Source organism: Hemitrygon akajei, chromosome 15, assembly GCF_048418815.1.
Source record: "Hemitrygon akajei chromosome 15, sHemAka1.3, whole genome shotgun sequence".
Lineage (NCBI taxonomy): Eukaryota > Metazoa > Chordata > Chondrichthyes > Myliobatiformes > Dasyatidae > Hemitrygon > Hemitrygon akajei.
In genome coordinates this window covers 78,670,631-78,685,784 of record NC_133138.1, presented here as the reverse complement: position 1 = coordinate 78,685,784, position 15,154 = coordinate 78,670,631, and the positions used below count along the sequence as shown (strand labels likewise).

General features: G+C 40.2%; 1 protein-coding gene across 1 annotated transcript in view; it reads right to left on the bottom strand.

Annotated features, from left to right (window-relative positions):
• Positions 1-15,154, bottom strand: part of LOC140739492 (slit homolog 3 protein-like) — a 611,537-nt gene that overhangs the window by 222,809 nt on the left and 373,574 nt on the right. Inside the window, exon 6 of the mRNA XM_073067845.1 lies at positions 13,033-13,104. Within this exon, the coding sequence (XP_072923946.1) occupies positions 13,033-13,104 (72 nt within the window). The remainder of the gene's footprint in view (positions 1-13,032; positions 13,105-15,154) is intronic.

The window sequence follows — 15,154 nt, the reverse complement described above, 5'->3', positions numbered from 1 at the left end:
GTGTGCAACTTAAGAGGAGAAACTCCAGCTGGTGGTGGTGTTGCTTTGTTCTCACTGCCTGGTTCTTGATTTGGTAGGGGTGATGGCAGATTTGCTGAACCATGCAACTAAAATGCATGTTGATATGGTGCACATTGCAGCCAGTGTGAACTGGTTTATGGAGGGAATTAATGATGAAGAGTACGGAAGGGTCACCAGAACAATGGACTGCTGAGTCCGACAAGTGTAGATTTTCCTAAGTGTTATTAGAACTGCACTCAGAGTACGCAAACTACCATACTCTGCACTTGTGCTTTCTAGATGGTGGAAAGGTGTCAAGAACTGAGCTGCACATTGGAGGATATCTGTCCTCTGACCTGCACTCATATTAGATCAACTCTATCTTGTTGGTGATAGGAGTTAAGGGCAGATGACGAGATTGTGTCTTGTTAGTGATGCCCTTCCTTGCCCTTCCCTACCACTTTGGTAACCAAACAGTTTCTGGACTCTAGCTTATATCTGCAAGTTGCCTGTGTTCTTGCTGCAAGCAGTCATGGACTGCTTCACTTGCTGGGGAGCTGCAAATGGAAATGTGCATGGTACATTTATCGGCATACATCTCCATTTATGGTCTTATGATGATGAAAGGTTTTCACCTTCGATAAAGCATTCGAAGATCAGCACTGCACTGAGGAACTCCTGCTGTGATATTACAAGACTTCCAACAACCACAATCATCTTCCTTTGTGCAAAGTTTGACCCCACTGTTGGAATATTTTCACTCTGCTGCTGATTGAATTCAGATTTAGCAGTATTCCTTGATGCTACACTCAATCAAATGCTGCTTGATGTCAAAACCAGTCACAGTCACTTCATCTCTGGAATCCAGCTCTTTAGATCTTGGCTTGAAGCAGGATTGCAATGAATTTGGAACTGAGTGGTTCTGTCAAAATCTGAATTACATTTCAGTAAAGTTACATCTCTTGATAGCACTGCCAATCACTTCACTGATTGGACAGTAAGTGCTTGGATAAGATTTGCCTTATTTTTTGTGGATAGGATATAGTTGGTTAATTCAAAATTCTTAGTTAGATGCTGGTGTTATAGCTGCACTGAATCAGTATAGCTTTGGACATGGCTAGCTCTAGAGATAAGTCTGCTGTTCCATTACATCTTTTGTAAGTTGAAATGTTGAAGCACTTATTTCCATCGGGGTGAGGATTTCAAGAAGAAGCCAAGATGAAACATCTACACAGCACTTCATGTTCGTCAGATTGGTGTGTTCTTGGAGCTTCATCCTGCTGTCTACTACTATTCATGACTAGAATGTGTCCAGGATTCAGAGTTCTCATCTAATCACCATTTAGCTTGGCAACATTTAGTTTAGTCAACTACATGCATTTAGTTTTATCAAATCATTTTGCTTCCTTGAAACTGCTCTATTTATAGGACAATAACATTCAAACCAAAACTCATAAAAAAAGTTCAGAGTTAGAAAACTTGCAACATAAAAGAAGATCATTTGGCTCATAGCACTGGCTTACTTCCACCTTCCAGCAATAGAACTGTAGCTTTAGAGGTCATCCAGGCATTTTATAAAAGTGGTGTGCTAGCCTATCAGGCAACGGGATCCAGATGGAAGAAAAATGTCCTCTTTTTGACTAAATGTTTCTACTAATTACTGTAAATTTCTGACTTTGACCCATTTTTGACCCTTCTGGTAAAGGGAATATTATTTATCTATGAATTCTCTCCAATCCCCTTGTAATTTTTACATCTCCCCTCATCCTATGCTGTTCCAAAAAAAAACAACCCCAGTTTAGCTAATCCCTCTTTATAATTAAACCTTGTACACAATATCAAATACACTACCATCTAATACTAACCCTCTTCATTACTATGTATCATCCTTGATTAATCTCTGCTGTTCTAAATGAAGATTTTCCCCTCGCAAGTGATTACAATAATTTGCCCTTCACGGAAGTTAACAAATTAAAGGGCGGAGTGGTAATACGGTGGTTCAGCACAACACTTTACAATGCCAGCAATTAGGGTTCAATTCCTGCGGCTGTTTGTACATTCTCTGGGTGCTCTGGTTTCCTCCAACATTACAAAAGTGTTTGGGTTAGGGTAGTATGTTGTGGTCATGCTATATTGGTGCCAGAAGCATGGTGACACTTGAGGGCTGCCCCCCACATTCTTGCCCTCTGTTGGTTGCTGATGCAAATGATGCATTTCACTCTGTTTCAATGTACGTGTGACAAATAAAGGTAATAATAGAAATAATTTTAATTATTTGGTTTAAACTTTCCTCTCTTTTTAAAAAAAAAGGGCACAGCACTCGTCATTCCCTAATCCTCCGGCATCAACTTCATAGCCAGAGAAGACTGAAAAAATATCGTTCAGAGTCTCTCAACTTTCCTGCCTTGCCACTTTTAAACCTTTGGGTATACTTCACCTGGACCTGGTGATTTATCGATTTCTAAAATGCAAAGTCCATTCCAACCTGATCTGTTTAGAACATAGATGAGGAAGAATTTCTTTTGCAGAGGGTGGTGAGTCTGCGGAATTCATGGCCAAAAATGGTTGTGTAGGTGGTTGGGTATATTTAAAGTGGAGATTGATAGGTTCTAGATTACTAAGGGTGTTAAAGGTTATAGGGAGAAAGCAGGAGAATGGGGTTGAGAAGGAAAACATATCAGCCATATCTGAATGATGTAGCAAACTTGATGGGCTAAATTGATAAATTCCACTCCTATGTCTTATGGTCTTAAAGAAACCTCAGAACAGCAAAACTATTTGGTACTGATAGGCGACAAAAGGTTCAAAAACCTTTGGATTTCCTGATCTGTAGGGCTCTGCCTTGGCCATACAGTGTTAAAGGCAGATCTGGTGAGTTGAAAAAGGGAATTGAAAAATAAGGGATTCCGTTTGAAAAAAAATACTGAGGAATAACCTTATGCCGACCTACAGACACAAAAAGTCAGTTCTTGTGACCATTTCTCATACATGACAGCAAATATGAGTGGCTTGGACAGTAAGTAGTGCAACATAAGGATGTTTAAGAAGGAGGTATCTGTGATTGTGCATACTTGCTTCAGAAAGACTGCTTTAAAATTAGTGATAGTTTAATAATTCACATCACTTGAGATCAAGAGGAATTTAAGTTCAAATAAAAAAAGCTTTAAACAGATACTAAATGCAAAAGAAAAAAACTTTCTATTCCCAATCACTGTAAATGTCTGAGCGAGCAGCATACTCACTAAAGGCTCAAATGAGGAATATTAAAATTCAGCATAAATGCTGCCCTCAGTCCTTCCAATATTTGCAAATTTTCAATTAATTTTGTTTGATGACTGTCATCTTTCTCAGTCAGAATCCATCCTCAGTTGTAAACATAAATTGTCCATCTGCTCCTTCATAATTTTTTGCACAGATTTGACTTATTTAAATTCTGTGAGCAACACAGCGATGCAGAAGAGGGATGAAAACTGGCCCAATGTAGCGTACTAAAGAGCACATGTCACAGGAAATCTAAAAAATTTTACTGCTTGGCTCATCGTCTCTCTGCTACTTGAAACAGAATTACTGAAGTTTGGTGTGTAGACCTGCAGGTTATGTGTTTAAGCTCAATTGAAATGCTGCTTAAATATATTTAGGATTTCTGCCGTTAGTTCCAGACTGACTAAGTAAAAGAGTTCTCCCTTTCTTTCCCTAATCCTTTCATAAATTATTTTAATTCTTAATTCTATACCCATTGACATTTGGCCCTCTGTTAGGGGAAACATGTCCATATATATACAGGCATCCGTTAGTGTTGAGAGACCATGGATTTGTGCCTTGGAAAGTTTCCAGGGCACAGGCCTGGGCAGGGTTGTATGGGAGACTGGGAGTTGCCCATGCTGCAAGTCTCCCCTCTCCACGCCACTGATGTTATCCAAGGAGAAGGCAAGGGTTGATACAGCTTGGCACAGGTGTCGTCGCAGAGCAATGTGTGGTTAAGTGCCTTGCTCAAGGACACAACACGCTGCCTTAGCTGAGGCTCGAACTAGTGACCTTCAGATCACTAGACCAACACCTTAACTACTTGGCCACGCGCCGACACTATGTATATACACACACACACATACACACATCTCTCATAATTTTATAAATGTTTAATTTAATTTCCCCACAGCTTCTTCATTCCAAAATAAGCAAATCAAGATTAACCAGTCTTTCTACATACCTGCAGCTTCTCAGTCCCAGAAACATCTTTATAATTTTTCTCTGCACAGTGGTGTCCTACCCTGTACCTTTCTTGTAATTTGGTAACTAGAACAATACACAGTACTCAAGATATGATCTGATTAGTGTTATATACAGGTTGAGTACAATCTCCTTCCTCTTATTTTCAAAGCCCCTGCTAAATAAAGGGGCGTATGCCTTTTGATTTTTAACTATCTTAGTTACCTGTGCTCTACATTTAAGGTCAGTAAACATGCATCCCTGGTTCCTCTGTTTCTTCACACTTCTCAATAATATTGCATGTATTATACATTCTATGGCTTGTTCCAACATCTCTGGTTTCCTCCCTTAATCCAAAGACATAATGGTTAGTAGGTTAACTGGACGTTGTAAATTGTCCTGTGATTAGGCTAGGATTAAATCAGTGGCTGCTGGGTGGCATGGCTCAAATGGCCAGAAGAGCCTATTCAATAAAATATATAAAATAAATACCATCTCTCTTTTTGTAAAGCTAAAAGATTTCCTCTTCCCTGTTCACTACACTGCCAAGTTTGTAAAGTCTACAACTGTTTTAACATACCTCCAAGTCACTAACATGCATGTTATCAAAACAGCCACAAGGAAATGCTGAACTCTGTGGTACCTCATTTGCAATGTAAAAACATCCATTAACCTTCGCACATTATTTGCTGCCACTGAGTAAGTATTTGATCAAATTTGTCACTTTCCTTTAGATCCTAGGGGTTCTTTTTTCACTTTTATAAACAGTGTGCCATGTGGCACTTGGTCAACAGTATCACTAAAATCCATATAGCCTACATCAAATGCACATGCCTCTTCAACTTTCATAGTTACTCTCTCAAAGAATTCAGTCAAGTTAATTGGTTTCCAGCTTCCTTTAACAGGTCCATGCTGTCTTTCCCTAATTAATCTGTGTATTTTGAAAGGTAGGTTTATATTGTCCACTACAATCAATTGTAATGAATTACAAATAGGAGAAAATCTGTGAACGCTGGCGATCAAGGTAACCTACGCAAAATGCTGGAAGAACTCAGCAGGACACGCAGCATCGATGGAAAAGAGTAAACGGTTGACACTTTTGGTCAAGACTCTTTATCAGGACTGGAAAAACAGACATGAGAAGTCAACTTGTTAGACCGTGGCCCCCTTTACTGCTGTGATGAGGCCATACTCAGGTTGGAGGAATAACACCTAATATTCTGCCTGGGTAGCCTCCAACTTGATAACATGAACATCAATTTCTCAAACGTCCGGTATTGGCACCTCACTTGTCTTTCACCATTCCCCATTCCCATTTCCCTCTCTCACCTTATCTGTTTACCTGTCCATCACCTCCCTTTGGTGCTCCTCCCCTTTCCCTTTCCATGAATTTCTCTGCTCTCCTATCCCCCATTCTCCAGTCCAGATGGAACGTTCTCCATCACTTTCACCAATTGACTGCCCAGCTCTTTACTTCACCCCCCCCCAACTCTCCCGGTTTCACTTATCACCGACTTCCTCTCCATCCCCCCACCTTCTTACTCTGACTTATCATCGTTTTACCCCAGTTCTGATGAAGGGTCTCGGTGTAAAACATCGACTGTCTACTCTGGTCCATAGATGCTGCCTGGCCTGCTGAGTTCCTGTGGCATATTGTGTGTATTATTTACTCTAGTGATTTGCCTACCACCAAATTTAAATTAATTACCCTTCCATATCCCCCTTCTAAACAATGGTAAAATGTCTAGCAGTGTGCCAGATGTTGAAGGGTGAGAGGGAAGAGAAGTGGGGGCAGTTACCAGCAGAAGGTTCTCAAAAACCTGAAAGACCTAAGGGTACACCCAGGACAAACGAACTGTAACCTAGGTTTCCGAAAGAGGTAGCGGTAGAGATTGTAGAAACAGTAGCAATGATCTTTCAAAAATTATTGGACTCTGGCATGGTGCCAGAGGACTGGAAAATTACAAATGTCACTCCACTCTTTAAGAAAGGAGGAAGGCAGGAGAAAGGAAATTATAGACCAGTTAGCCTGACCTCAGTGGTTGAGAAGATGTTGGAGTCAATTGTTAAAGATGAGGTGATGGAGTACTTGGTGACACAGGACAAGATAGTACAAAGTCAGCATGGTTTCCTTAAGGGAAAACCTTGCCAGACAAACCTGTTGGAATTCATTGAGGAGATTGCTTTAAGATAGATAAAGGGGATGTAGTGGATGTTGTATACTTGGACATTCAGAAGTCCTTTGACAAGGTGCCACACATGAGTTAAGTGTCCATGGTATTACAGGAAAGTAACTTGCATGGTTAGAGCATTGGCTGATTGGTAGGGGGCAGTGAGTGGGAATGAAAGAATCCTTTTCTGATTGGCTGCCAGTGGTTAGTGGTGTTCTGCAGGGGTTGGTGTTGGGACTGCTTCTTTTTATGCCATACATCAACGATTTAGATAATGGAATAGGCAAATTTGTTGCCAAGTTTGCAGTTGGTACAAAGATTGGTGGTGGGGCAGATAGTATTGAGGAAACAGATAGGCTTCAGAAGGACTTAGATTAGGAAAATGGGCAAGAAAGTGGCAAATGAAATACAATGTTGGACAATGCGTGGTCATGCATTTTGGTAGTAAACGTGAATGTGCAGACTATTTTCTAAATGGGGAGAAAATCCAAAGACCTGAGATGCAAAGGAACTTCGCAGTCCCTGTGTAGAACACTCTAAAGGTTAACTTGCAGGTTGCATTAGTGGTGTGGAAGACAAATGCCATGTTCGCAGTCACTTCAAGAGGTCTAGAATACAAGAACAGGGATGTGATGCTGAGGCTTTATAAGGTACTGGTGATGGACACCTTGAATACTGTGAACAGTTTTGGGCTCCTCATCTAAGAAAGGAGTAAAGAGAGGGCTCAGAGGAGGGTCACAAGGATGATTCCGGGAATGAAAGGGTTATCACATGAGGAACATTTGATATCTCTGGGTCTGTACTCGCTGGAAACTAGAAGGATGACGGTGGATCTCATTGAAAGCTTTTGAATGTTGAAAGACCTAGACAGAGTAGATGTGGAAAGGCTGTTTCCCATGATGGTGGAGTCTAGGACAAGAGGGCACAGCTTCAGGATAGAGGGCATCCATTTAAAACAGAGATGCAGAGGAATTTCTTTAGTCAGAGGGTGGTGAATTTGTGGAATTTATTACCACAGGCAGCTGTGGAGGTCATGTCATTGGGTATATTTAATGCAGAGCTTGACAGGTTCTTGATTGGACATGGCGTCAAAAGTTACAGGAAGAAGGGCGGGGAGTGGGGCTGAGGAGAGGAAAGAAGGATCACCCATGATTGAATGGTGGAGCAGACTCAATGGGCCAAATGGCCTAATTCTGCTCCTAGGTCTTATGGTCTTATGTCATCATAAGCACAAGAGATTCTGCAGATGCCTGAAATCCAGAGTATCACACACAGATGTCAGACAGTATCTATGAAGAGGAATGAAGAGTCAGCATTTGGAGCTGAGATCCTTCATGAGGATTCGGAGTCCTGATGGAGGGTCATGGCCTGAAACATCAACTGTTTCTTCCTTGCGTTAGATGCTGCCTGACATGCTGAGTTCCTCTAGCATTTTGTGTGTGGTTATCAGCAGTCCAATGAATGCAAAGGGAACAACTGAAGTCATTCAGCAACAAAATTGATGCCCTGATATTGTAGTAGACAATATTACAATATGCTACTGATATTGTAGTAGACACATATAGTTACAGTAATATTGGCACACGTGTCTAAGTTATGAATCCAATGCAGTTATTAAGAATAGCAGAGATGCAGTCAGGGATGAAGGTGCCATGGAGAGGTATTCAGCTTGATGATATGAAAGAGGTGTGTAAACATTCATCAGGGACGTGCATACCAACTTAGGATTGTGGTGCAAAGATATGTTGTAAGTCTGGTCTCCAAATCTAAGGCCAGCTGATTTCACAAACTATATCAAGAGCGCTGTTAAACGCATCACACTGTCAATGGTGTGCCACAAAGCAAATAACACATTATGTGGTACAGATAAGTCATAAACTTTACAGGATATTTAATCAAAGCAACCTCAACCTAAATTGAAAGATTATCACATGTGGGTATAAAATAAGAAAAGATTTAGATTTTTTTCTCAGTGAATATTCCATTCTGCTGATGGAACTCTGAGAAAGAGTTTTTTTTTACAATCAGGTTCCAGACTTTTTCTTTCAATGATTTCATCTCTGCTCTCACTGCGAAACAGCTCACTGTTGACGCTCTTCGCGTTGTATGAGCCGTTGTCTGACTCTGGAAGGCTTCAGGGTTGGATCCAATTCGCTTGCGGTTGATGTCCACATGCAGGCTCTTTCAGCTGGATCACTGCGCACAGCACAGGAGCAGCGAGCGCTGGCTGTCTGTTTCCCTTTTTGCCGTGCTACACTGATAATCACCGCAGCATTCATTCCACTGGTCTAGTTACGGTCAACTGCAAGGAAAGCATCTGGTCTATGCAGCTGGGCATTACTGCAGGTGCCGGGGCAAGAAGGACAAGAGATCGGATAAAAAAAAACAGCCAAATCTTTTACTAATTTTGCAAAACTTGAAAGAAAATGATTAAAAAAGTCATCTGAGGCTCATTTTTGCCAGTTTTATGGAGAAATGAAACAAGGAAATGATTGCAACACCACTGCATTGCCAGACATTACAATGGCTGCTCACATCTACAGTAAGTGAAAACTGGCAGCCCCTCAATATCCTTTCTTGCTAAATTGTGAAAACCATAGAGTAAGACTTCTTAATACAATTGAAAAAATAATTATCTGTCTTTCAGATAATATATTATGCATTGCATATTATTACTATTAGCATATTAGCATAATACAATAGCTTTCTGCCTACACTGAAATAGCTGAGCCAATTACCAATTTGGCTGTTGGAACTCAGCAAGGAAACAAATATTATAACAAAACTGATAATATTCTACCAAGCTGGACCAATTTGCGGTTTCCAGAAAGGAGTCTACAATCTTCAAATTTGAACAGCAGCTCTTAGAAAGAGCATGAATACAGCAAATATATATTTTTAAAAAACAACGTCGGTTAATTCAGCATTTTGGATCAGTTGTACAAATGAAACATGCACCCATGAAACTAGTTCAGACCTCAGGTAGAGACCGACCAAAAATTCCTGGAGCAACATACCTGCCCAGGCAGTTGGATTCTTGGTAAATGCTCACTGTGAGGAGATAAAGGTAGTGTGGTCGAACTGGAAAATTGAAGTTTTCCTTTTCGTTGGATCAGCGCGTTGCATCCCTTGCAGCCACTTTCCTTTCGGTCTCTCAGCGTTTATCCCTCCCAAGTCCCAACTGCAGAGATTTATGCCAGGCCGAGCGTGCTGACATCAGGGCGAGCACTGCTGATTAATCACTGCGGTAACATATCAGTGAGGTTTTTTTACCGCAGCAATGCGAGGAGAGGAGGTGGGGTGAGAGTTGCGTAAGTTTGCGCTGTACATAACACCTTTTGCATGTACACCATTAAATGGATAGGAGAAGGAAGCAATAGTGTGATTATGCAGATAACACAACGTCTGCAGCCATATCCCAAAGCTTTGCATCCATATTTTTCACCAGGTACTCATTGTGTGGGACAAAGCAAAGGCTAAAGGCAATGAGGAAAAATGACATCCACGGAAAATGCTGTTGTCTGTATAGTTCCTTCACTGGGCATAATGTGCTTGGGAACCATTATGTTTCCTGCCTCTGAAACCAGGGTCACCTCAATTCAACAGTATGAAGTTCTGTAGTTTCTAACGTAGAACAGCTTTTTCCCCATCAAACAATAAAATGGACCAAGGGACCGGTAGTAATACTTTCATGACAGGGTTAGCAGGAACTGGAAGAGTTTATTGATCCAAAGTGAAAAGGAAAGAATGACTACTTCTGCTGCCTGCAGCTAGAAGGAGCGGAGAGAACAAAACTAAAGGATAGATTGACTGGCCAATCCTTTATGTTAATACATCGGTATCTCAAAACACAGCCCCTTTTATTTTCTGAGACAAACACCATAGATTTAAGGAATGTTTATCAGCAGATCGCATCTGTCTCCTTAAGTGACTGTTCGTCACAGGTTATCTCTCAGTCCTCCATTACTCACTTTAATTTTCCATAGTTAGTGGATGAAGTCACATTGCCACAACTGTATCTTTGGCACCACATCAACGTCAATTTCAATTCCTTCCTCCTTGCCATGTTAATTTTTCTTCCCACTTCATCAGTGTCAGGAGCAACATTAATATCTCCAAATTTACACAAGTATTTTGTCTGCTTGCTCTGCTTGACTCATTCCTATACTTAGAATTAGCCAATTAAATCCACAAAGTCAAAATTATTATCCCCATGAAGAAGCTTCAAAAAATCCAAAGGAATTCCAGACAGATTTCCTTCCCCATAAGCAGTCACTGTGGAGGCTTAATCCACAGTAAAGAATAATGAAGTAGCAAGTGAATGTAATGCTTCTTTCCTTGAAGACACTTTTACCGTTTACCCTTGTAGGGTCTAACATGATCCATACATATATACCTTTCATCTTGATTTGTGTTTTCATAATTGTGCAGTGTATGGAATGCTATCTGCAAAGTGCAAACACAGGGAGGTGTTTCTGCCTTGGTTCTTCCAAGGTTTGATGAGGTAAGCTCCAGATTTTCCTGCATGTTTGATAAAATTAGAAATGGAGATGTCATAAAAAAATATATATAAAGAATAACTGAAGGGACCACGAGAGAAGCAAACTAATCTCTGAAATGTGCATGACAAAATAAACTGGAGAATTTTGGGTGAAGCTATATTAAAAATGTTCTAACCACCAACACTGGAGCCACCGTTGAAATAATACATAGCTTTCTGACTTCTTTCCTTCATGAAAAATGGCCACTCTCCTTAAATGCATCTAAGCTCTTGGTTTAACCATTCCATTTACTTCAAGTTCCACATTTTAACCCATCTCTGGTTTTTAAAAAAATCTGAATTTCTCATTAGATTTATATTTATGACTTGTGGTTTTTAATTGTCCTCAAATTAAACCACTTTCTTTATAATGTATCCCATCAAGTACCTTCAAAGTTTTAAAGAACTCTTTTATGTCACCCTTTAGTCTTCTCATTCTTAGAGAAAAAAGCTTAGGTCAATTTAGCGTTCCTGAAAATCAGATCTCTCAAGCCAAATATTAAGGAGAGATTTCCTTATTGAGGAACATACCTTTATAAGAAAGAGCAAATGTTACACTGATTTTTTTGAAAAGATTAAGAAATAAAATGATTAGCAAATCTGATGGCTCATGAAGCAGAAATATTCCCAATTTACAATTAGCAAGCAAATCCCAGTGCAAAAATATATTGCCCAGACTGCAGGCAGCAGAAATATTGGACTAATTCAAATGGGAAAAGTCAGCTTTAAAGCTTACAATCATATGATGATCAGATTGGCATTGAATGGCATATTCCTGGCTTATGCTGTGCCATTTACTAATGATAACAATGAACATTTACTCACTTTCTGCATTGCAACAGAACAGAACACTGAATTTTTTTTCAGGGCATGGTTGAAATGGTGAGTTTTGGAAGAGTGCAATATTTTTAATGTATTTGTTCCAAGTTTCCCTCAGAACACTAAACACAGAATGTCGCAGTGCCTCTGATCAAGATTTACATAGCATGTTTTTGCTAACACAACAGCAACAGTATCTTGCCAGGTTAATGAAAATAATGGCTGCTCTGCCATTTCTGAACTTCCCTTCCATTAACACAGCAACAGCAAAACTCAATATATGATAGGACATAGGAGTTCTGCTAATTGTATAAAGACGGAAGATTGCTTAATGGTATTTCCAGAACACAAGTGTAAGGAAAAACAAAATAATTGTTATTCTGAAATCAACACAGAATAAAATAAACACAGCAAGATAAAGGACACAATAAATATAAACACATAAGGTAACTTTTTCCACAGATTGATTGTATATACCTGAAGAGATGCCAGGCACAGGAGTGTTTGTACATAAGGTGACTGACAGGAAAATCCCAGTTTGTTAAACATGTGACCAACAACAAAAATCCAAAGTCAATATGTGCCCAGAAACCCCTCTGAAGGTCTTGTGGTTAGAATGGAAATGGGGTATGTGCTGATATATCTGGAATTTCTAATATTAGCAATCAGAACTGAGATACAGTCATTCTCTGCAGGAATAATGAGTCCCATCTCACACCTACACACAAGGACTTTGCTCAACTACACATTGAAAGCATCCAAAAACAAAACTTGGATCCATATCTTTTTCATAAAAGATCACTTCCTCATATAATGCACACATCATTAGAAATGTATTCATACACAGGTTAAAACAAGATATGGGGATTATTTATTCATAAAACATGGGATAAAATTATTAATAAAAATGACATTTTTGCCAATGATTTAAACTCTCAATCTCATTTTACGATTTTCTTCACCTGCATCTTTCAGTGCCAATCAACTCAATTTAACTCACTTTTATTACATCTAATTTTAGACAAGTTGTTTCGATGTTTTTTCCTGTTGTGGGTTGGATTAACTCGCGCATATCTTTTTGCTGGACTGATACATGCTGTGAACATTTATTAGATGCAAGGGAGTATGACATTAGCACTCCCAGTAATGGGTCGCTGCCTGGTTGACTGTGTTCAGCTCCAGCACACGCAGCCAGTCTGCAATCCAGGAATGGGTTAATGGATGGGAATGTTAGCGGCTAACTGCAGGCACAGGGTAAGGAGGAGGGGTAAAAAGAGAGGGACTAAGTCCACTTACAGGATCTCCAAGTCACGCAAGGCTCTGAAGGTTCCATCTTCAATGCAACTGATATGATTGTTGTCCAGCTGCCTGTTAAGCAAATACAAAAAAAACAAAGAAATGCATCAGAGGGGCAGCGAGAAGACAAAGCCATGTTTCTCAGCAGGCAAGGGTCTTGGAATGTCCTCGCCACCCTTCACTAGGAAAACTAAGCCCAACACCCAGAAACATCAGACTGTCTCTGGCCTTGCACTCCACGCTGCTTTTCCCTTCCACCGAATGAAAAACCTTGCAGTGAGCACAGAAGCCTATCAGCTCTCCGTAAATATTAATTGCGCAGTTTTTTAAAGGCAGAGGGAGTAATTTCATTACATTAGGTGGCCTAATCCATTACAGGCTTTTACTGTCCTGTCATTGAAACCATTTCATTAAAAGTAAAGGCTTCTAAATCACTTGAGGTCACACAGTTGCCCTCGACGACCTACCAGAATTTTTTTTCATTCCCTTCCTTTCTCCTGGATTTGGAGGCTGTCTCGAAGTCTGCCTGACAAGTCCCTGACACAATGCTGAGTACTCAGTCACTGCGCTGATCTGTCAGGGTGCACACAGAGTACACCACTCCAATTTAAGCATAACAATTCTCATTTGATAATGTCATGTGCAAAAGCATAACAGATCGCCCTGAGAGATCCTTCCCCTTAGTATGCTCTTCAAAAGAAAAGAAATAGAGGATTTTTTTTGGGAGGGCATTAGTTCCTGTTTTGAAGTAGCATTGTTGGCATGTGAATATAATGAAAGAGCAAGTTGAAAGAACCGGTTAACCAATATTTGCACAACGATCAAACATGTAAAGTGCACAATTCTCCCATGTGTGAGCGTAATTAGTTGAGTGGGTGCAGTGGCTGGTCACCGTGGAGTAGGGTGTGGAGTAACACAGCCACAGAATTTGATAAGTATTCCATTCAGGGTGGCATGGCGACGCAATGTGTAGAGCCAACCAACATCTTGTGCTGCTAGACACCCGTGTTCCATCCTAATTCAGTGTGCAGTACCCTCAATCTACCTGTAACCACTGGGGATTCTTCTGGGCATTTCAGTCTCCTCCCAGATCTCAAAGATATTTAGATTGGTAGGTTATCTGGCTAATGTAGATTGTCCCTTGTGTGTAGAGCAGTTAATGAGGACGACTGGAGAAAAATGCATTTCATGTAGGGCTAATGTAGGGCAGTTCAAGGTGAGTATGGTTTCGATGAGCTACGGAACAAAATATCTCCTCCAAACAAAGTGATTCAGAAATTTCTAACACCACAGGCAATAAGGTCAGTATTTTTATTTCTTGTCATTTGTTACTCATAAGCTCTGGCTTGAAGCTTAAAGACTAGAAACAATTAGAAGATACCCAGTGATATGACAGGGTCACAGTATAATGAGGGGATTCATGGGATTGTGAGCTTTGCGAAAGGGAAATATGGAGGGAAGATGTGAGGAACAGATGTATTCTTGGAACCAAACTAAACTAGCATGGGAAAGGCAGAGAAGGCTATTGAACCAAGTGGTGGCAAATTGGAATAATATAAATATACCCATAATGATCTGCATGGAAATGAGGATCAAATAGATCACTTCCTGTGTTGCCTGACTCGATGACTAATTGGAATTGAAATGGAATTGATTTATTTTTGACACATGTACTGAGATACAGTGAAAAGCTTGCTTGTATACTGTTCATACAGATCAAATCATTTGGGTAGATCATGGTAAAACAATAACCGAATGAAAGATAAAGTGTAACAGCTATGGAGAAAGTGCATTGCAGGAAAACGATAAGGTATAAGATCAGAACAACGTGGACTGTGAGGTGAAGAGTCCATCTCATCGTGTTATGGAACCATCCAATAGTCCTACAACAACAGGCTAGAAGCTGTCAATGTGCCTGGTAGTGTGTGCCTTCAGACTTTTGAATCTTCTGCCTAATGGAAGAGAGGAGAAGAGAGAATGTCTTGGGTGGTGGAATCTTGATATATAATGACTGCTTGAATGAGATAGCAAGAAGTGTAGCCAGAGTCCATGCAGGGGAGGCTGATTTCCATGACATGCTGAGCTGTGTCTACAACTGTGCAGAGCAGTTGTCATACAAAGC